The 24,009-nt window shown below is 42.2% G+C and overlaps 1 protein-coding gene across 1 annotated transcript in view; it reads left to right on the top strand.

The window, feature by feature from the left end:
* LOC107663002 (threonylcarbamoyladenosine tRNA methylthiotransferase-like) overlaps nt 1–24,009 on the top strand; it is a 240,386-nt gene that overhangs the window by 182,587 nt on the left and 33,790 nt on the right. The window contains exons 11-12 of the mRNA XM_016453136.1: nt 8,541–8,721; nt 15,635–15,697. Coding sequence (XP_016308622.1) covers nt 8,541–8,721; nt 15,635–15,697 — 244 coding nt within the window. The remainder of the gene's footprint in view (nt 1–8,540; nt 8,722–15,634; nt 15,698–24,009) is intronic.

Below are 24,009 nucleotides of genomic sequence, written 5' to 3'. Positions count from 1 at the left end.
GTGTGTGTGTGTGTGTGTGTGTGTGTGTGTGAGTGTGAGTGTGTGAGTGAGAGAGTGTGAGTGTGTGTGTGTGTGTGTGTGTGTGTGTGTCACATGGCACATCTGTGCAGATCTTTGTTCAAAGATTCAGGTTGAAGTTTGAATCAGGCCTGTGTTCCATTCCTCACTTTCTCTAAGTTATATGCTCAGTCCCAGGACCTCGTGAGCTGCCTACAGCGTTTTAACGCATTGTAGTGAAGGCATACTCTAATTATGCTTACTTCTAACGTCGTCTTTTAAAAAGCAGTTCAGTCTAATTAAAATAGATCAATTAAATTAGGATGAGTGTTTGTATGTTTATACTTATGAGAGTGTCAAGTTGTTAGCTTAGCAAACATTCTAGCGTTGTAATCTATTGGAATCAATTGAAATGTGCTTCACGTGAGCTTCACTGTCTGTGTGTTGCTCAGATAAAGTTTTGGTTCAGAGTTCATATAGAGAGAGTTCTGTCTGCGTTCATTGCATTAGTGGGTTTGTGGACACAGCTGCTCTTGACTTCTGTATGTGACGCTGGAGCTGAGTGTGCTGTACAGTGAGGTTTGTTATGGATGGATCTCTGGAGCGGTGCATGTGAAAGCCGTCAGTGCGTCTGTGTGTCTTGTGCTAATATGAAATTATAGATTGTGCACAAATCCAAATGACTGTGTCCTCATTCTTTCACATGTCCTGCGCTCTCTTGGATGAATTGCACATTCCCAGGGAGTGATTGGATCAATCGTGCCTCTGGAACGCTCCATAGATGACTAAATGATGAGGCAGGCCAGCTCCTCACTGACACTTCTCTGTAATTGATCAGTGGCGTTCGGAGGGAACGAGCTGGAAGATGTGTGTCTGAGAATAAATGGAGGGTTTGTTATTTGTAGAGAAGCTTTAGGCTGTGTTATTCTAGTGACTTTCAGGCTCACATTCATACAGTAGACAGTATTGCACTCAAACAGCAGTGGTTTTAAAATTAAAACTGTTTTAAAGGACACCTATTATGCAAAATCCACTTTTACATGGTGTTTGGACATAAGTGTGTGTTGTCAGCGTGTGAACACAACCACCCTACAATGATAAAAATCCACCCACTCCTCAGTTTTTAACCCCTTTTAAACGAAGTCAGTCTCACTAGGCCTGCTGTTTTGATGCTCTGAGCAATATGACATCACATTGTTTAGGCCCTGCCCACAGCTGCTGACTGACAGTCCTGCATTACTGTAGTTTCCTCCCTCAGCTGTTGTGTTGGTTGTACGCTGTCCTCCATGTTCTCTGCGCTCGAGCAGCTGTAACGTCAGCAATGTCTCGTAAGCCATCCCGGTGCTCTGTGTTTGGATGTAAGACTGAACATAAGAGTCTTCATTTTCTCCCAACATCTGAGCTGCTGAGGACGCAGTGGATTACTTCTGTTTTTCAAGGTAATGCGCCTCAAAATCTACCTAAATACGTTTATGTCTGCGCAAATCATTCCACTCCAGGCTGCTTTGTGAATGTCATGTCGTTATAGTGCTTAGTGTTTTAACCGTATTTGTGTGCGTACGTTATCGAAGTACTTTAAGTGAGCATCGCCGCGCTTTATTAGCTCTGTAACATCGTGCGGTTTTGTCCCACTTTCAGTGTGTTTGGCTTCCCAAATGTACGGCTGAACACTGGTTCTCTCGCTCTCAGTCATGTTGCTTCTACCAGCTGTTTATAGGTAAATGTTTGCAGTGCAGAGAGACGTATTCGCTACCCCTCTTCTGGAGACGGGGCGGGAAATATGCAGCTCATTTGCATTTAAAGTGATACACACCAAAACAGCTCTTTTTTTAGACACACCCCAAAAATGACATTTTCCAGCTGTTATAATAAATGATCTGTGGGGCATTTAGAGCTGAAACCTCACAGACACATTCACTTCACAGACACCCAAGACCAATATTACATCTTGTAAAAAGGGGCATAATAGGTGCCCTTTAAAAAGCTAAAAGTTTCTAATGTTTTAAAATACCGCAACCATAGTCAAGCTGCTATTTTTAATGGGCAGTTAGCTTCTTTTATTAAATAACTAGCTTATAAATGTATAAATGTACAATTATATCAATTGCAGTTTATTTGGAGCAGTAATTCCTTGACTCAGAAACACTGCAGGTTTTTTAATGAAGGAATCTTCAAAACTTCAATGTGAAATAAGTGTAAAAAATAAAGCGCATGTACAGTTGTGCTTGTATAGTTCTTTAAAGTCACATACCTGTTGGAAAAATGTTCTTGTTGAAAAAGCTGCTGTTGCTCTACTCTCATGACACTGAAAATGTAGTTAAGTTAGAAGTGCCAGTGCTTTCAAGTAGTTACTCCAGAACACTGTTGAACTGACAGTGCGTATCAAAACATCACAAATACACACATCTGCAGCTCTCATCTAACGTTCATGATCATAGACATGCAGTGAGCTGAATTCTGATTTTAACTCAAGGCCATGTTTACCTTCACAGATTGCCTGGTCTCCTCTTATCCCTGCTCCTTTTATTTTAGCCGAGTCGTCCCATTGTTTGCGCCTTCATTTCATCCCGAGCGCTCACGTACATCTGTTGTGCAAATACGCAGCTCTGAAAGCAGCTTCACGCCGGGAGAAGGATTTTACGCTGGCCCACACCTTCAGAGCCTCCTGCAAACAAAGAAATTAGAATAATTCACTGCGGAGAGTGAATTCTTCTCATAAAACATAACCCCACACTAGCCAATCTAATTCAAAGTTTGACGATATCCAGTAGCTTTTAATTAAATGGATTTAAGCCCCGCTGGGAAACGTTCTGCAGCGAGTTTAAGTGCAGGTAGGAATAAAGTGTAAACACAGGGAGTGAAAGGCAGTGGGTGTTTGAATGGTGAATTCTGTTGTTTGCTCTTAGATGAGCCTGCTCTCATCACACATTACCTGAAGGGAAGTTAGTTGAAGGACCACTCTTGTCTCTTCTGTATGCTGGAATAGATTAATTTTATGAAAGTTCCAGCTCTGCTGATGTGTATTTCCATTGTCCTGGCTCTGTCTAGCATGAAGCTCTCATGGACAGTCAGAGCATGTGACCGTAAGACAACACTAGGATCTGGATTCGACCAGGATCGCATGCCTTCCATTCATTACACTCCAAGATTTTTAATATGCATTATTGAAAAATGTATGAAAGGCTGGACTATAAGGCCATAAAATCCATGTAGTATTTGACTGAGATGGCCCTGTTTGCATTTATTGTTTTCATATTTTGAAGCATTCCTTACTTGCATTATGATTGAGATTCTAGGCAAAATGCGAAGCACTTGATGTTGTGCTGTCAGGAGCGACATGGCAGATCACCCTTCATTAGGTCTGATTCCAGCTGATGCACAGGAGCTTTCTGTGGGGAATCTGCTGGTCCTGCCCAAGCCTGAGCTCATTAGAGTATGACAGAGTCCCATCTAGAATCCTCACTGCTCCATCTACACTGCTCTCAATCACAGCACCCTCAATACACAAACACAATGAAGGTACATACGCTTCAGTAGGAAGATATTGATGCATTTATAGGGAACCTCATGCATTGTTTTTGAGAAAGCTTACTTGATCTATTCTTGCAAGACCTGCCATTGACCCAGGGTAATGGTGCTTCTGCCAGCTTCATGCCAGACAGTAATTGGATCCACCGCAGGAACAGGGGCCAAAAGGTTCTGGCACAAGAGATTGATGGGCTGAGAGATACAGGAGAAACTGTTTTACCCATCCACCAAACCTTGACCCCAAAACACATAGCAGGACCTCTCCGGGCTTCATGAAGCTCCTATTACTGTTCGTTCTGAAGCAGAGCTGGAGACCGAGCACCAGAGAGCAAGTCTCCGGTCTCCTGTTTCTTTTCATTTGATTCAGCTGAGAGTCAAGTTTCTGTTACTGAGGTTGCTCGGCTGCATTGCTTCTTCCTGAGAAATGTGCCCTTTGTCATGCGCTAAAGCCATTATTTGTGCACTTCTCATTTGTTTTGTGTGGCCTTTGGACATTTAGAGGCTTGTTAATGCTCACATACTCTCAAACAGTGTGCCACTTGCCACTCTCGCTGCTTTGTTTCTAATTAAATGTTCTCATTCTCTTTTGGCGCCATGGTTCACATGAAATGGCCAAACAATCTGGGTCCGCTTGGTTGGTGTGTGTGTTTCTGATTGGGTGGCTGATTAACAAACAAGACCATGTTTGTTTGCCAACATGTACTATTCAAGCTTCTAGGACGGTCATTGTGAAAGCAGTTCCTGTGGAGGCTGCTATTTATATTCCTTCAATTCATCTCATTAACTGCTTTGCAACATTTGCACTTCTGGATCTCTTCCAGGCCGAGACCTCTGCCTTTCATGTCAGTGTTTTGTAGTTCAGGTCTGGGGCGTTCGCTTGGCTGTAACTGACTACACAGCATGAATGCGAGGGACGGGAGCTGCTGTGGGCTGTGACCATGACCCCGGGAGCGATGCTTTCTAATAAGCCCAAAAACGGAGTGGAGTGCAATCATGTCCAACAAGCCAACAAAGCATCAAAGGGCCTCCATCTGCCAGCACACACAGGCAACCATTGTGGGATAGCAGACGCCGAAAGAGTCTGCTCACTTTAGAGGATCCAATTCAGTCATTCGCTTTCTTCTTTTTCTCCACAGAAGGATGGAGAGGCTGGGAAACATAATGGATTTAGAGGGAAGTAGTCTGTCACGCTGGCTCTCTAGTGCAGTGCTTGCTGATGAACTATCAAGGCTTCTTCACTCGAGATGGGAAGATGAGGAGTTGTGAAGCCTCTGGTTCCTCTAATGCACTTCTAATTTGCTATCGTGTCATCCTGAGATGTTCAGATCAATTATGTCCTGAACTACCACAGATTTATTTCTTAAGGAAGGGCCGTGTGCACTTGTTCCAGTAGTGAATCAGAACCAAATGGACCTAATGCCCAATATGTGTAATATCAAGAACAGCGCCTTGCCAAAAATCTTGTTGTTAAAGGGTTTTTCTTCTGTTCATTTTGAAATGAACTTGTCAGTGCCGTCTCTGCTTCTGGTTCATCTTAGGTGATGGCATGGAAAGACATGTAAGTGTCCACACTTGATAGCTTCATTATGCTTTTGTGTTATTTTTTTAAGCTTGAAAGCTCCGCCTGAAAGTCTCCACTCATTCACGTGATAGAAAGAAATGACCAGTGGATTCTACAAAAAAAGCTCTTTCTTTGTGTCCCATGGATGAAAGAAGACTGGATAAAACCAGCACTAGCCTTAACTAGTCTCAGGATGTTACATGAAGGCATCCTCGAGTGCATAACAGTGTTCAATATGAGAATGTTTACTTATTGGTTTTGATGGTCTTCTGTTTGTTCTGTTCTTGTTTTTGTTTTTTTAAATCATTCTCAGTCAAATATCCTCCTACTAATTGAACGATTGTCAATGCTTTTCCACACTGCTCCTTCGACACCAAACTCCCTGTTGGTCACACATCCTAGAACGGACTGTTTCCCATCATATTGGCTGTGGGTCGAGTTGTTTGTTTGGGTTTGTAGAATTTGCTGCTGGCAGAGCTCGGGGGGGGGGGGCTTTTCTGATGGCTTCTTCATGAATTTCCTCTGGTACTAAAGCTTGTTGTTTGGAATGGAGTCGCTGAGACAAACGAGAGATGGAAGGGGGGAAAGAGCAACAGAATTCATATTAGTGTGCCCTGCTAACACCTGGACCCCCTCCACCGTGCCCATCAGTAACTCTTCCTTTGGGAAGAGCCAGACACATTAATGCCTACAGGTCCTCGTGAATATTAATGAAGGCCAATGTTTGAACAATATCATATGCAAGAAATATAAAGAGAACCCTAATATAGTTAAGAATGTGGGGGGGGCAAAAAAAAATAAAAATATATATATATGAAATAAATAAATAAAAACAAAGGATTTTTTTTCCGGATGTAAGCATCAAAACAATGCACTACCGTATTGCAACGCATCAAAGCAGTCAATCCAACACGGTCAAGAATAACTTAAAGAGGTTGCCACTGTTTAGTGAACTGTGGACTAGCTTTGGCTCTTGCTGCTGACTTGAATGGTGATGCTTCCCGTTTGTCAGTTGATGGTCTTTCTTTTTTAACCAGAAATGTGCACGCTGCATTTCTGATGTTCATTGAAGTTTTCCATGTCTTTTTCCCGTGTCACTTGAAATGTTTCCGTTTTGAATCGTTGTTACCAAAGGCGAGACACGTGAGGAAAAAATAAACGATCAGTTGTGGGTCTATATTCTGTCATAAATCGCACACCATTCATTCATTGCTGAACTTTCTACCGTCCGTTACCGGAAATGAAATTAAATTACTGGTTAATATGTCCCGATCTCAATAAAGTTTACACAGGCTTTTGGTCCGTATCTCGCTCGGGACGCGTGCTGTCTGTGGAGGTTTGGCCAGGACCGGTTCCAGAATTAAATCAACATATTTTATGTTCCGTCCATTGCCAATCACTGCTATTCCGAGAGTGAACCCCGCATAAATATGCGGATGTCATTCCCAAAACTTTGCAGGGTGTAGCCTATGTGTTCGAAAAACGAACTAACACCTGGCCCCCCTCCACCGTGCCCATCAGTAACTCTTCCTTTGGGAAGAGCCAGACACATTAATGCCTACAGGTCCTCGTGAATATTAATGAAGGCCAATGTTTGAACAATATCATATGCAAGAAATATAAAGAGAACCCTAATATAGTTAAGAATGTGGGGGGGGCAAAAAAAAATAAAAATATATATATATGAAATAAATAAATAAAAACAAAGGATTTTTTTTCCGGATGTAAGCATCAAAACAATGCACTACCGTATTGCAACGCATCAAAGCAGTCAATCCAACACGGTCAAGAATAACTTAAAGAGGTTGCCACTGTTTAGTGAACTGTGGACTAGCTTTGGCTCTTGCTGCTGACTTGAATGGTGATGCTTCCCGTTTGTCAGTTGATGGTCTTTCTTTTTTAACCAGAAATGTGCACGCTGCATTTCTGATGTTCATTGAAGTTTTCCATGTCTTTTTCCCGTGTCACTTGAAATGTTTCCGTTTTGAATCGTTGTTACCAAAGGCGAGACACGTGAGGAAAAAATAAACGATCAGTTGTGGGTCTATATTCTGTCATAAATCGCACACCATTCATTCATTGCTGAACTTTCTACCGTCCGTTACCGGAAATGAAATTAAATTACTGGTTAATATGTCCCGATCTCAATAAAGTTTAAACAGGCTTTTGGTCCGTATCTCGCTCGGGACGCGTGCTGTCTGTGGAGGTTTGGCCAGGACCGGTTCCAGAATTAAATCAACATATTTTATGTTCCGTCCATTGCCAATCACTGCTATTCCGAGAGTGAACCCCGCATAAATATGCGGATGTCATTCCCAAAACTTTGCAGGGTGTAGCCTATGTGTTCGAAAAACGAAAGTTTCATACAAATTCTGAATGGATTATACCCTAGAAAGTGAGCAAAGCGCGCTCCCTTTATGACTAAAAAGCGTCACTCATCTTCGTTCATCGCGATCTTACAAAGTTCAGTTATAATCAGTGAAGCTCTCTAAACTGCACAATGAATCTCTTATTTACATCACGTCTGCACTTATTCATGAGATGATTCACGAGCGTGCATAACTGCACTTAAAAACTGCGGCGCTTTCAGCGGTGAGTGAATTCTGACAAAACGTTTCTGATTGGCCATTGCGTTTAAGAAATCAACAGATATGTCTGTGATTGGTTACATTGCTCAACACTGCAAAAACACGTTGACTGTATTAAGCGCTGCAGCGGGCCGACATCAGGGATTCCATGACTAACAATGTCGCCCATGTGTGTGGAGGTGAGAGTTATGAAAGCAGTGTGGCTGGATAATGGAATAATATCATAAGGAAAGAAGATCTACCAGATATCAGGAAATAGAGTGGTTATGTTTCATTGATGGCACAATAATTTTAGTAATTTCCTCCACATCAAGGCCGCAGGTCATCAAGCTTATGAGTGTTTCAGACGTAAGAACACACATTTTGCACATTAGGTTCAGCATCTTCAGTCTGTTTTTCTAGATTTATTTTATTTAATTTTTTTGCACTTTCCATCATTTTTTAAATCATATGACCTCTTCCTGTTCACGATTCATGCATTTTATTGGCTGATGAATGCCAGCCGTGTTTTCAAAAGTTGTCACATGACGAACGAGTCTAGTACTGACCACACTGAGCTTCCTGTCAATAGAGCCGCTTACTTGGAAGCCAGCTTCCGGATTGATTTATTTCCTGTAGGTTAAAGATCAATGATCACAGAGCACATGCACTAAGAAATCAATGAACGGATTCCTTTGCAGAGCTCCTAATTTAATCAGAGCGGTGGGCGGTAGTCGATGGTTATTGAGGCTGCTAATATAAGGTTCTTGGGAGACGTGTGAGAACACACACAATCACATTCACTAGCTGCAGGGACTGCATTGTGTTGCACAGACCGTTTTCACGCTGGTTCATTACACTGTGTCTCTTGTGTCTGTCTCTCGTAGGGTTCCAGGCATCACTATTGCCACAGACATCATCTGCGGTTTCCCAGGTGAGACGGAGGAGGACTTTGAGCAGACGATGGAGCTGGTGAGGCAGTACTGCTTTCCCAGCCTCTTCATCAACCAGTTCTACCCGCGGCCTGGGACTCCAGCGGCCAAGATGGAGCAGGTTCCAGCGCACGTGGTGAGATGTTAACAAGTGGATTTATTATGAATTAAAAGTACAAACTGAAAAAGTGATCTGCACATATCATTAAAAAAAAAAAGTAAATTCACTAAATGAATGCAATTGATCATTACTAGTTTCTTTGGAGTTTCTTCAGAAGATTCAATGCGGTTCCTACAACGTGAAGTTCCTACCAGACTGGGAATATAGTGTCTTGATGTACATCTCATACTGCTGCTCGCTTGCATTTCACTTTCCCACTCGTTCACTCTTTAAACTCACTCACTAAAAACTCAAAGATTGATAGTTGTTTTTCTTTTTCTTTTGAAAATCTTGCACTTGTATTAACAACTCATGTAGCCGTTCATACTGTATTCGATGAAACGGGCTTTAGACTGATTCGTGAGAGGGAAAATACTATTGAAATGTTGTAATGGACAGCTTGTGTTTCTTCTTAAGGTGTAATAATATCACATCTGATGACTGTGACAGACTGCTGATGGTGTTGAAGCCTGACCTGTTTCTGGTATAACAGCACCGGTTACACTACAGTCGATCACCTTTACCTGTGAACAAATGCTTCCAGATGACTGGGAAATGTGAATCTTCCTGTCGATTACTCTTCATTATGTAATGCAGCTGTAGGCAGACGTCTCCCAGATGTTTCTCAGCGATTACAATTAAACTGACTAATGAAGCTCACACTATTAGAGGAAGAGCAGCTTCACACATGGGGCCTGGTGCTGGTTCTACTATACACACCTTGTTCTGTGTTTCAGTGGTTGGTGTGGCCCTCGTTAGCATCAGCGTGCTCTGATTTAATGTAAGTCTGAGTGTTTCCGCTGTGCTTTCGTGTGTTGGACTGTGTGAGGTGTGACTGTCACCACCACATCATCTTTCATCAAACGTCTGGCATGTTTCTTTTATGGAAAGCTTCTTCATGTGTCATTTGTGTTGTTGGCTGTTCCAGCTCCGATCGATCCGCCCCACGTGCTACTGTAGGGTGAAACATCTGAATAGAACTGAATAGAGATGAGCTCTAATGAAGACGGGATTGCCCGTTACTGAGAATCCATTCACTGATCTGTCATTGGGGTAATGTTCAGGTTTCGTACACCCAGCAGAAGTCTCGCCACAGAATTTTGCACCATTTGAAGTCGAGAAATCGATGGTTTGTTTATTCCTACATACTGTAGCGAGAGATGCAGGAGTCAAGACTGGTAGAGATAAAGGCATGGATTACCTTTTCAAAATCTTTGCAAGAGAGCCAAGCCTTCGCTTTTGCCAAAAGCTTTAGATGGTAGAAGCTGGATTTTACAATCAAGATTATCTGTTTATCAAACGTAAGGGAACTATCAAATAGCACACCCAGGTTTTTTTCAACCGGTTTATGAAAGCAACATAACTGCTCCAAATTAAGATTCTGAGTATCATACCCATCTCTGTTTTGGATTTGTTTAAGCAGTCCAATAGAGGTTTTAGGTAGTGTTAATTCCGTTAACGAAAACTATGACGAAAAATGTTCATTGACAAGCTTTTTTCCCATGACTAAGATGAGACAACAATAAGGTCAATAAACGATAACTAAGACTATATCAACATGCAGTTTCATTGATGAAATAAGACGAGACTAAAATGTATTCAAAAAGATAAAAACTTTACCAAAAACCTCTTTTTATTTTCGTCAAAAAAAGGAGACAAAATGTTACTGCAGACTGCTCTACACGCCTCTACTGCGAGAGCGCTCATGAGTGTGGTTGCCAGATATCAAGAGTTCTAATCCCCGAATCAGAGCTTCGCTGTTACATTCATTCATTTTCTGCCCGGTGTTTTGCTTATTTTAAGCAATCTGGCAACCATGCGCACGCGCTCGCTCCTCACTGCAGAAGCGCCGCCGCAGATGACCTGAAAACACCGACAGACAAGCTGGAGTTTAGCATCTAAATAAAAACGTCACTCAGCCAGTCTGTGTTCTGTCACGAGATCTCGACTGTATTGTTTGCGATTGTGGTCGCTGTATAAATGCACTTACTCAACCGCTGTTGTTTTAATAGAGAAATATTTCAATGTTTTAATATTTTTCATTTGTTTTTACCAGTTTATGCATCTTTGGTATTAATTTATATAATAAAAAGCCTATAATAAATCAGTACACTAGATGAGGGAAAATAAACCATGTATGAGTCCACATTCTATTGATTTGTGCTTACTTACTTTCGTGCAATACCTGTAATGCAAATGTACATTTCTCAAATGACAACAATCTTTACGATTATAATTTTGAGCAAAAATAATTTTGATCAGTTTAACCATTATACAGCATGACGAAAATGCGACTAAGATTGCATTGACTAAAATCTGACTAAAATGCTCATACATTTCATTGACTAAATAAAAACAGGACAAGGTTGACTAAATCTGAAATACATAAAACGTACATTCGAGTAAGACTAAATTAAAAATGGCTGCCAAAATTAATACTGCTGTACAGTTAATTAATAATGATCTTATTGCTAAAATGTTGTTTTCATTGACTAAAACTAAATAGGATAAGGTTGACTAAATGTGATAAAAACTAACAAGGACATTTAACACGGGACTAAGACTAAAACTGAAGATAGCGTACAAAATGAACACTAGTTTTAGGGCATTGGAATCATTCCATTTCAATGGCATGTATAATACCGTGTCATGGAGGTGTTTGTGATGGAGCTGTTGTGTGTTTGCTGCTGGTGTTGCGGGTCATATCAGCTGTTCTGATAGAGGAGATGTTCGCTCTAGCATGGAGGAACAGGTCTCATCCCGACAGCGGGTGCGTCCCAGACCCACCTGCTGCATCCACACAAGAGCAGCCCTCTCCCAGACCCTTCAGAGATGGTCAGCTCTGGCGGGACGGTGCATTAATAACACTTCCAGGTGTCTGTCTGGGACCGAAGGATCCTCAGCGTTTAGCCCGTCTCATAGCAGCCGCCGCGGCGTGATGAATGGGGCAGTGAGCGTAATGGATGGCCTCGTGTTATCAGCGTCAGACGGTCGCTCGGGCCGAGCAGATCTGGCACGCAGGCGGAGCTGGAAAAACTGGGAGCCTCCAGACTGGTGTAATTACTCTAGGGAAGGGTTATCGGAGATAAATTGGCATGATCTCCTGGAATGCTGCTCTTACCAGCCAGACAGGTGTTTACCTTGACAGCTCGTCTTTAACCAGGGGAAATTAAGGAGCGTCCTCCAGTCAGAGTTAAGGGGATTTGGATTCCAAGCTTCTGCTGGTTTTGCGCAGGGATCGGTGAGGAATACCCAGCACATGTGAAAACACATTCATCTTAAAACAAAGACAGATGGGCGAGGCCTGGAGCGACCGATGCTAGCTTCATGGGGAAGACTGGAACAAAACAACAACTAAGCCGGAGTCGCTCACACTTGGGCCAAGACTCTTCATTTCCATCATTTAGCCGGTTCTCAGTCACCATGGAGAAGTGTCCAGATCTACAGCTGGTTGGTTATCTGCCCTGTGTGTCATCTCAGACTGTTTGAGTCCTTTCTGGGCTGTGTCAGAGAGATTGATGATGCAGATCCTGAGGTCTTGTGTGGTCTGTGAGACTGACTGTGACAGAAAGGCATGATGGGAAGAGAGAGAGCTCAACACCACATGCAGACTATTGTTCTGTGAATCCTGAAAAATAAAATGCATCACAGTTTCCACACAAATATTAGGCAGCACAACTGTTTTCAACATTGATCATAATCAGAAATGTTTCTTGAAGTTGCATGCATTGCATTGTGGGATAGAGTATTGCTAACGGTGGGTTCTGTTGCATGCTGCTGGATTTCACTGTGCAGCGTACAGTATACTGCAGGACTCAGACTCGCGTGTCCATTACATCCACTGATGTGTTTGTTTTGTAAGCCGAGCAGATGGACAGTATACGAGGTGCCGTCCTTCATCATTGTTGCGGTGACAGATGCGCGTTCAGTTTGGATTTATAAATATAGCAACATGTAGCATTTCAATGCCCAGTTTTCCCCAGTGTTAACTATGCAAATGATAAATAAATGCCTCTTGACTCTTGACTCTTGATCTCCATCTGCTGGAGACGTTTTCATGCTTTGCGCAAAGCCAAGCCTCACACGATCACGATCAGCTCGTCTTCTGCTGTTGAATATTTATAGACACGCAGCGGTCGATACTCGTGATGAGTAACGAGGACGACTCCTGACGCGCTCTGCAGAGCTCATATTGCTGTCAGAGCTGCAGTTAACTGTCCGGATGCCGTTTCTAAACTAGCCCAAGCTAGAACTCTGGTCACTTCTGACTAGGACTAATTTTTTCCAAAACGTTTGACCGATTCGTGATTTTTAACTAGTCAACTTGAAAAGGTAACTACAACATGGTTCAAGTAACTTTTTCTTTATTAACCCTCTAGTTAAAGAAAATTCTATTCCAAGTGCAGCACACATGAAGTAAATGTTAAACAAACACTTGTTAAATATCTTTGCAGAAAAGATTCATGAACTACAAACTTGTCTTACACATATTATATGTTCAGAAATAATGTGAGGAAGATGCTTTAAAATTCTCAAAAGTCAAGGTAATTCAAATTCAGAATGACTGAAGGAATAACAGCAGCAGACTATTATTAACTATAAATGTTCTGTAAAAACAATGAACAGCAGCTTTCAGTCTGTCACCATGATGCAAACATGAAATATCAGACTTACAGTAGTAGTTACAGGTTTTTATTCGCTTGCGCTGCTTTTCCACTGTTTTTTCTGTGTAAACATGGACGTGTTTGACTGTTGCGCTCGTGTCTCTTGCATGAAACGTCAGTCTAAACACACTGCTCAAGTTAAAAGAAGTTCTCTCCTATCTTCTTGCATGTTTTTCTTATTCCACTGCCTGCCACGCACCTTTCTCAACACAAGCTCATTCTGTGTGATATGTCACACGCGAGCGGTTAATCGTTCTTTACTCTTTACTGTTATCACCGGCAAACTCTCTAATTCTAACGTTTGCTAATATTTCTATATCCATGCGAGGCCCCAGCGGAGGAGGAACTGTATGGAAATGTGTTGATTCCCTGCTGTACAGCATCACAAGACATGATTGTCTCATTGAGAGCTGCTCGAGTCAAATGGAAACCCATTGAAACCCTACAGTGACTTTTGTCCGTCTTGCTCTTGCACGTCGTCTGTGAAGCTGAGCGACGACTTCAAATAAAGGGGGAAAGCGGTTCTTTGGCTTATCGAGATGATTTTTCACCTTGGCCTGCTGCTTTGGGGCCGGTGTAATCTTAGGACCCCGGCCCTAATAGACTGAAATATTGAGTTTCTCAAGGTCACTCCGGAGTTCATCTTTTTGATCAAATTCCGTTACTATTTTCCCCCGAATGAAGATGTGTGATTTGAGGAGGGTCGAGCGTATTCTCTGAAGCTTGGTTATCTCAGACCTTGCTAACCTCTCTCATTGTCTCTCGGTCCGAGTCAGACCTCCAGAAGGTGTGCTGCAGGAGAAAAGATCACTCCAGCACTGATTGAGTGGATGAATGTGAATATGGCTGGAGTGTGAGCGCTGTGAATCAGGTGTTGTGGAGCTGCTCATAGCCCCGAGGCTCTGCGTGTGGAGAGGGCTCTGGTCTGATTAGCTGAGGTGCTGTGGAGAAACACAGAGATGGGTCACAGGGGACAGACAGGTGTGGGCATGGATTCACTCTCGCGTCTGCATCTCAGTCCTGCGTGTGATCACGGGACGTCACGGGAGAGCTGGTTTATAGTGTTCTCTGTTCATCTGTTATATCAGATCTCATGAGCTGAAGTGTTTCTGGATTGTAGGAATATGTTGGTGACCATTTCTGGTCTTTGTAGTGAAAATCACTGAATGCAGATGAAAAAAAAAAGAATTATTTCTATCGTTTCCAAGAAGATAATCAGCTTTCCCACTGTTGGTTGTTATTATTAGAACTGTCAGTTCAGTGCTTTGCTTTAGTTCATCATATAACAGAAATAACGTCAAATATAGTCATGCCTCACTGATTTGTACATAAATTTGTACATTCCTTAACATTTTTGAAGTACTGATTAAATACTGACTTGTTTTTGACACAGATGTCACAAACCACAATTTTAATTCCATTTCAATTCAGATTTAATATAATTAATTGACACAGAGTTATAATGTTGTGATGTCTGTTTTCACATGAAGCATGTCAAATTCTAGTGTCAAACTGATAAATAACGGCTGACATGAAGTATTTTGTGTCTTTCTATATCAGTTCATGCCAGAAAAATAACCAGTCAACCTAAATGAAATAATGATTAGATATACAATTGCTCTTATACACTCAGGTAGATTTTAACTATTGGTTATTTGACATAATATGAGTAGTTAAGAGTCCAGAATGACTATAATGTGCATCTGTAGTGTTTCATTGTCCTCTGAATGGTGACCTCATTCACTGTTTTTCAGTTTAATTGAGTCTTACAGCCATAATCTAAAATGTTTGTCATTGTGCACCTGCACCGTTTTCATGATGAGAAATCCCTCATGAATCATGTATGTGAAGTGTATATTATAGAGTGGTTCTCCTCACATCCGCACTGGCTGTGAAACATGACTTCTCATCAACGAGACGCTGCATAATCGCTCATAATTAGCCTTTCTTTAACTCGTGACTGCATTCAAATCCATCACACATCTCCTCAATGCTCAGCGTTTGCGTTTCATTACAAATGAGGGACGTATGAGTTTTGTAGGAGAGATCTTGAGGCCAAATATCCTCACGTTCTTCCCTTCAAGTGTCTGATGTCTTCACGTCACTCGATTTGGCCTTCAGAGTTCACTGACTTGATTTTGGTTTGTTTTTCCCTCTCTGTTTTTCTACGTTCTTTCTTCAGTTAATTAACACTGGTGTTTTGTTGTTGTTTTTCTCTTCCACAGAAGAAACAAAGAACTAAAGAGCTCTCTGCCCTCTTCCACTCGTACAAGCCTTATGACCACAAGGTAAGAGAAGCTGTGTTTATTTAATATAGATGTTAATGCTGTTTTTATTTTTTTTGTGTGTGTGTGCGTTGTATTCCATAGAGAGAGAGGTTATTATGAAACTAAAGCTAAGATGTAAAATGATGAGCGATATCAGCGTGCTGTTGAACAGGAACAGGAAGTGGTGTTTTAATGACATCATTAAAGTTTGAGCTCATCGCAGAACCCCATCAAACCCACGTCAGTGCAGTCTCTGAATGCTCTCGTCTCATTCTGACGCGGCATTACTGTAGCTGATCAGAGCTGCTGTAATCAAGCTCTTCATTAACGAAAGACAACAGCAGCGCTGCTAACAGAGATGTAGAGAAATGAAAGGTGATGCTTTTTAAATACTTTATGCTTCCAGCTTCTATAAATGTAGCTTCTTTACTGCTTCAGTGGACGTTGGTCTGTGTTTTATGTGTGTAGATGATGCAGCCAGCAGTGTACTGATACAGACGTTTTATCAGTTATCAATATGTTTTACGGCCAAAAATCACTAATGACTGTATATATACAAAAATGTACTTTTTTAATTTTTTGATCTGCTTCCAGCCTAATCTGAGCAGTAAGTGCAGAATTAGCCAATATAGCTACTGTATAAAAACGGGATGAGCGTGTGTTGGTCTTACAGAAACCCTGTGAATCCCATCATAAACACAGGCGCTCTTCTGAAGGGACGGTGATCTTTGGCAGATGGCGGATCTAATAATGCTTTAGATGTTTTTTTTCCACGTCTCCTGCGTGTTTGTGCCACCAGAGCCGCCCACGCTCCGTCACTCTCATCAGGACCACATTAAAACATGATTTGAAGCTCATCTCATCAGTTTGAGCTCTGACTGACACGAGTCCATGCGTGTGTGTACAGTAGGTGTGGATCAGACAGATTTAGATCAGCGCTCCTGATCTCCTCAGAAGGGACTTAATCACAGTATTCTGCTTATTATGTGCCAGCTTCCTATTAAAGTACTGTCATTTATGCAGGAGTACTGCAGAATGCTGGCATGTGTTCCACTGACGACACGCGTAATAAATGTGTGTGTGATTTGATTTTGATCAGATTGTTTGCCGTTGCTGTGTGTGTGTTGCGGATCTGTTCCTCATGCGCTTTGCTTCAGTCTGAGCTCATGAGGCCGGTGTTGGTTTTGATGGAAATTTGTATGCATCAAAGACCACTGGCCTCAGATCAGGCTCATTTGCATATTGTAGCCCCGCCCCCAGCCTTGTGATCAGCCGTTAGTGCAGTAATTACACATGGTCGTGATTCCTGAGGCGTTTTCACAGCGCTCTCTTCACATGCATAGTGTTCTTACATTGCTAAAAAAGTAATAAGAACACAGTAACTGTTTAATTTGCAGCTTCTAGCCGTTGTCCAGCTGTTATTATTAATATCCTCCTTGGTTTGGGATCATTAGTCAGTAAATCCTTGTCATGATGGAGTCATGCGTTCATTGCTGTGTGTGTTAGTGTCAGTGTGTGTGTCAGTGTGTGTGAGAGTGAGACTGTGAGTGTGTGTGTGTGTGTGCAGTGATCAGGCATGAAGAGGCTGATATTGTGTACAGATGCATAATGAAGGCAGGAGCCCAGTGTTTGGGGCAGTGATTTATGTGATCTCTCTACAGCCAGATGGCAGTGAACGAGGCCCATCAGTCACAGTCAAAGGCTATTGAGCAGTGTACAATGCTGTGTGTGAGCAGCGATCGGCCGGGGACGCAGCAGCACCTCTCTGAGCTCCAGCTTTGTGCTTCACCACAATAAAGAGCAGATCAGCTGAGGAACACACACAGATGTCTGCTGAGTCCCCACAGTTTGATCCTCACACATACATGTGTTTGTCTGCAAAGTGTTATTGTTTCAAAGTGTTATTGTTTCAGCAGCAATTTAGTTTAAAGCTTGTTTATCAGCCCACACTTATTTTCTCCATATGGCCAAACATGATCGTTTGACTCCTGATTCTCAGCATTATGAATCCAGTGTCTGATGGACTCTTTATCATCGGTCTCTGACCGCTCTGTGACTGACCTCTGTTTGTTGTCCTGCTGCTGTCTCAGAGGCGGGTGGAAACTCATCTTTAATTCACGCTTGATTCACAGCTCTCTCTTTATTAGTTGTAGTTTGTCGTTTGACACAGAAACACTGAGGCGCTCGCGTCCGCTCCTTCATTCGGTCTCCTGGAGGTTTGTTTTAATTACAGCTGGCTTTAATCTTAAGACTTTTATAATTTGATCAGTAATCTTTGCTTTCAAATCAGAAATTGTGAGTGGGTGAATTAATTTAGCAATTAATTAGTGCAATTAATTAATGACCTATTAGATTTGCATGAGTGAGTGCAAAGGCTTTGTTAATCAAGTTTTATACAGCTCATTATTTTCTCAAGGGGCGTCTGAGATATCAGAAACGGAGTTCAGTCGTCGAGGTGGCTTGAACTGACAGCATTTACTCACGCTTCTGTCGTTCCAAACCTGTAAACTGAGATGTTTAGCAGTACGTCCATGCTACTGTTTTCCTTATAAACATCAGCTGTCGGAGATTCACATTGAGTTTATTACTTGGGCTCCATTTCCCCAGTCTTCTGATCATACCATAGATTGTATTATGCAGAACAGAGCCATTTATTTGCTGTGAATCTCTAATCATATAGTAGCTCTCAGACCAGATGGTCATGTTCAGACATGAGTGTCAGCATTGCATGAAGATTATTCTGAAGGAAGTCATTCGTGTTTGAGAGAGCAAGTGAATTATGGTTTTACTGTCCCTTCAGCTTCTCAATATTTAGATTTTTTTTGCACTCTCAGTTTCCAGATTTTCAAATATTGTCCGATCCTAACAAACACAGATGAAGCTTCAGGCAGTGTGGTGTTACGCTCCACACAGGAACACAGTGATGTTATTGGATTCAAAGTGCTGCTTTTGTTCGTCTCTTGGACATTAATCTCTGTGATGCTCTCATGATGTCTGGAAACGCTGCCTTGTTATTGTAAGACAAAAGAAGAGGCGAGTGTGTCCTGTCTCTGTCCCTGTCTCTACTCGTTTGAAGGCACATGCATCGTCCTGCAGTGGTTTACAGATGTGTGGTTTTGTTCCTGCTCTTTAGTCTGTTGTTTTAGAGAGAGATCTCTCTCTGGAGCGTGGTGTGTTTCTCTGAGACGTGAGCTGATGGGAGAATCTACAGCGAGAGACAGAGGTGGGGTCAGCATCTGTGTGATTTCACAGCTCTTCTAGTTATTCAGTCTGGGTTTGTTCACAATGTGTTTTGTGTATAAATGAGAATTATTCAGGAATAAATGCTGTTGTAGCATGCAGATGAACAGAATGAGATAGCAATGCATATTACTAATCAAAAATTAAGTTTGATATATTTACGGTTGGAAATTTACAAAATATCTTCATGGAACATGATCTTTACTTAATATACTAATGATTTTTGGCATAACAATGTATTGTTGGCTATTATTGGCTATAAATATACCTGTGCTACTTATGACTGCTTTTGTGCTCTAGGGTCACATATTAGTCACTCATATTAGTAACACTGGGTCACACTTTGTTTTGATAGTTTGCTATAGATATTCTAGTATAGGTAACTTTGCAAGTACATGTTAACTCATTCTACTAACAGTCTACTAATACTCTAACGAGAGTTAGCTGGCATGTAGTTGCAGAGTTACTTAGTCAACAGAATGTCTAAAGGGGTCCAATCAAAATACAGTGTAACCCAGCACTGAAACAAATACTAAACCTTAACCTGTACCCTAGTATAGTGTTAGTAGCACATTCTGGTAAATAGCATTATTGTTTGTCATGATTGGATCCAACCCCAATATTTCTGAACTACTCTTGACAGGTGAAGGTGTGATGGAGTTAATGAAAACACACACACTGATACACATACACATACACATACACGCACACTCACACACACACACTCACACAGACACACGCACACACACGCTCCTGTAGCAGCTCCTTTAGATGGCTGCTATTGCTGTCATGATCTCCGTCTCATGTGTGTGTGATGTTACTGAAGCCTCATCAGTCAGTCTGTTGGACCGTGAGGTGATGGAGCTTCAGTTCACTGGATCCATCTTCAGAGCTGTAGTCCTGTAAACTCTACAGCAGGTGGAGGAGCGTCCTGGACAGCTGTTGAGCGGCTCATGTTTGGCGTGACTTGTCGTCTCTCTGAGAGAAGCGTTTAAGGCTTCGAGCAGACGTGTCACAACACGCACTGGTTAGTTTAATAACAAACTACCCGTCAGACAGCAGCTGAGATCTCTCTGAACCTGGAGAGCTGCATGTGTAATATTCAGTATTGATTGAAATAATGTTGTTTTAGGAGACATTTCAGTTGTCTTTATTCACCATCTTTGCTGGATTTTTTATTTTTATTTATTTTTTTTTTTTTACTTGTCGCAGTGCATTATGGCATTGCCTCCTTTGAAGAATTAAAAATAAGTAAAACATTGTGATAAGTTATGTAGTTAGGCAGCACACTGCAGTAGATTTAGCAGTAGAGCTGCTGTTCTCATACAGGCTTGTTTCAGTCCAGACATCCACATTTCATGCAGAGAGTGTCTCAGAGTTTATCCTGAGTTCGGATGTGTTTCAAATGCTTTTACACAGCAGTATATCATATATGTTAGTAACTGGTTAATGAATGTCATCAGTCAGTTTTAAAGCGCTCCTGAAGCTCAAATGCAGCTGACGGGTCACGGTGAGCGAGTGCGTTGCTGTGGTTTTGTTTATGTTGTATTAATGTGACTAATATCCTCTCATCTGCTTTATCTGCTGCTTTGCTTGTTGAGTTTGTGGGTGGGCAAACACATCTGGAGCCACGGTTAACAAGCCTTTCATGTCAAAGCCCCCTGAAACTAGTCCACTTACACAACAGCATAATCATCTGCTCAAACAGCACAACAGACACTTTCACAGCCGGATTATGGCTTTTGTTGAGCGATGACTCGATAGCAGCCTGTGATTTTAAGACGTCATTGTGTGTTTCGTCCCACGGCCGTCCAGGAGGACATCAATACAGCCGCATTCATCATGCAGTATTGTTCAGATTTTCAAATGCTGTTATTAAGTAAGATTTCATTATGGAGCCACTGCTGCAAGTCGTCTTTGAAGCCTGTTTCTAGTGACACACAGTGGCTGCTTTTGTCTGAAAATAAACATAATTTCTTCATGAACATCATACAGCAGAGTCGCACAAGTCTGTCCTTCCCTGTCCTGAAAGTCTGTCAGATATCATGTCTGAATTTGGCTTTAAGACACTGCTGGTGCTTCTTGTCCAGGTTGTGTTTGTGTATCCAGTGAAAGTGAGGCCTGGGTTTGCGTGAGTCTGATCTGAGCAGATGAAAGCCGATCATCGATCGATCGGTCCGCTGCAGGCAGGTGTGTGTTGCGCTCTGGAGACGCTGGCGCTGATCTTTGATGTGTGCGCTCAGGCCAGATCTCACACTTCAGAGTCAGACCTTCACAGAGAGGAGCTCAACGTCTCGCTCATGCCATCGCTCTGTTCGGAGACAAAAGCAGGTTTGTGTGCTGTGCATGAGTTTGTCTTGTGTGGCTCAGAAGCCATTATTAAGTGATTAGTCCACCCTACAACAGTTTCACAATTACTCCCCGTCACGCTGTAGGACTGACTTTCTTCTGTGAAGCACACAAGATGTTTTGAAGGATGGTTTTGTTTTGCCCATACAGTGAAACTCAATGGGGTCCAAATGTTCTTCAAAACATCCTCTCTTATTAGAAGAAAGGCTTACAGGTTAGAAGTACAGTGAACTATACGTTTATTGCAGTTAAACATGCCCTGATGCTGATGTCTGTAAATATCCAGCAGGAATGTATGCACAGAGAGATGATTGACATCTGTCAGTTGGGTGATGATTTGCATAACCTCAAATGCTTTGATTCCTGCTGTCAGACTCAACGTGACGTTTAGCAGTGAACACGTTTTAAATGAAGCTCAGATCGTTAATATGTAAGCTGTGGCAAGAGAAGCATATGTTTGTTTTCTAAAAGGCACCTTGAGGAATGTAAACTTCATTTGCAGAATCTCCCAGAATGCCTCAGTGTCCAGCGCTGTGTTTGAGAGAAGCTCAGTCCCAGCGGCCAGAGAAACACTCCTTATCTCAGCAGCCCACGCTCAGCACAGTGTGCTTGAACATGCATCTGTTTGCTTTTACACATTTAAGACGCTGGCAAATGTGGATTTAATTTAGCTTAATCCCACGTGTGTTCAGCAACACCTTATTTCCAAACAGTGATTTGCTTCGACAGCCATTATCGTGAAGTCAGATTCCGGTCCGACTGTGATGATGATCATCATCTATTATAAAAACTGTTACAGCTCCAATCTAACAGCACTGAAACAGCAATTTCACTTCTCGTTATGTTTTTGTTTCATCTGTAGAATTTTGTTTATGATATTGACATGATAGAAATGAAAGTGAACTAAAGTATAAACACGATTCAGTTGAGATTTCTCTCCACTGTCATTCACGCTCTTGAGGGGATCGTTGATCATCCTGTCATCATTTACTCACACTTATAAACCTGTATGGCAAGCTAAAACAGCTCTTTCTGGAGCTTCGTGGTCTTGATCTCAAAGCATTTTCATTGCATGGATCAGAGCATCTTGAACATTGTTAAAAAAAAAAACTGTTAAAGGGGGCATATGATGCTGCTAAAAATAACATAATTTTGTGTATTTGGTGTAATGTTGTAATGTTGTGTTTATGCGGTTTATTTTTTCCACATACTGTACATTATTGTTTCTCCTCTATGCCCCGCTGGACCAGTCTTAACTTTTATAAAGAATATCTCTTTGGGTTTGAGGTTTTAATCTTTGCAACTTTACGGATCTTATCTATGCACGAACAGCTTGTAACACTCCAAAGAGAAAGGAAAATTTTAAATTGCATCATATGTGACCCCTTTAAAGATGATTGAATCATCATTGTTTGGAGATGTATGTCAGGACAGTGGCGCTTGGGTGTAATGATGAACCCACACCACAGTTCATGCACAGTGTGAATGTCTCGTCTTCATCTGTGCGTCTCACTGTGTCCTCAAACATCCTGATGTTTCTCACAGAGAATCCCATCTTCAGCGGTTCATCACGAGGTTTAACAAGCCAACAGGAACCTGCTTTTCTCCTTTTCTGACCCTCATAAAATCCATCCATCTCATTCCTCACCATCTGCTTCCATCTGTTAGTTCAGCTCAAGACGGACTAAACACACACACACGCACGCACGCACACACACTCACACACACTCACTCACTCTCTCTCTCACACACACACTCACGCGCACACACACACACACACACTCAGGTTTGTTTGACACACACACACACACACACACACACACACACTCGTTCCCCTGCAGATGTGCAGGTCATGAAGTACACGTGAGACCACCATCAGGAGATCATATATCTGCATTTGGGGTGTGTTATGTCTGTCATAAAGGAAGTGTGCGTATGGACAGGACACACTCATAAATCATCATCACAGATGCAGTTGGTTTTGTGAAGAAATGAAGTTCTTGAGTCCTGAACTCTTTTTATTGTCATTTCTGTAGCTTAGCATCCCTTGTCTGATTAGACTTTCTCTGAAAGAAAAACAGCTTCTCTTGACTATTTCTGTAGTTCTGTTAAGATGCAGGATGAAAGAGGCCGGCCGTTGACTGTTCTTGAGGTTCAGACTGTGTTCAGTCGCTGTTTGCTCTGGTTTCGCTGTACTGGAGCTCGCAGGCTCGTGCGGTTCCGTGGTTGAGGTGTGTGTGTAACGACGTGAGCGACTGCTAATGAATAACAAGTGCTGTCTCCTCGTGTGTCTTCAGCGCAGAGTGTGACTGTGTTGTGATGGTCCGGTTTTGTGCTGGACAGACACTCCTTGTGATTCTACAGCCTCACGCTGCCTTCGGGCCTGAAGATGCCCTGCATATCCAGAAGCAGGGAATTGTGTTTGTCTTCCACATGCTCAGCAGCGCTGCAGCAGTTTGTCTCTACAGATGGTGCTCTCTCTGGGGTCTGGCAGGTCTAGCAGGAGCCGTGGAGATAAAGCCCCTGGTTCTCAGGCCGTCGGGGGAAACCCAGACCTCCTCCGGCTCCGTGTTTAGAGAAAGCAAACACTGCTAAACGCCTACAGCAGCTCTAAATCCTCTGTGGCAGGATGAAAAGACGTCTAGACAGAAGAATCTCACTGTGGTAAAGGTATGTTGGAGTAGGTAGGGCTGTTCATCATTGTGTTCATCGCTGTGTAGAGAGAGTTCCTAAGCTCTGAACTG

Source organism: Sinocyclocheilus anshuiensis, unplaced genomic scaffold (assembly GCF_001515605.1).
Source record: "Sinocyclocheilus anshuiensis isolate Anshui unplaced genomic scaffold, SAMN03320099.WGS_v1.1 scaffold1831, whole genome shotgun sequence".
NCBI classification, from domain to species: domain Eukaryota; kingdom Metazoa; phylum Chordata; class Actinopteri; order Cypriniformes; family Cyprinidae; genus Sinocyclocheilus; species Sinocyclocheilus anshuiensis.
The sequence above is the reverse complement of the archived record's forward strand: the minus strand, read 5'-3'. Positions and strand labels throughout refer to the sequence as shown.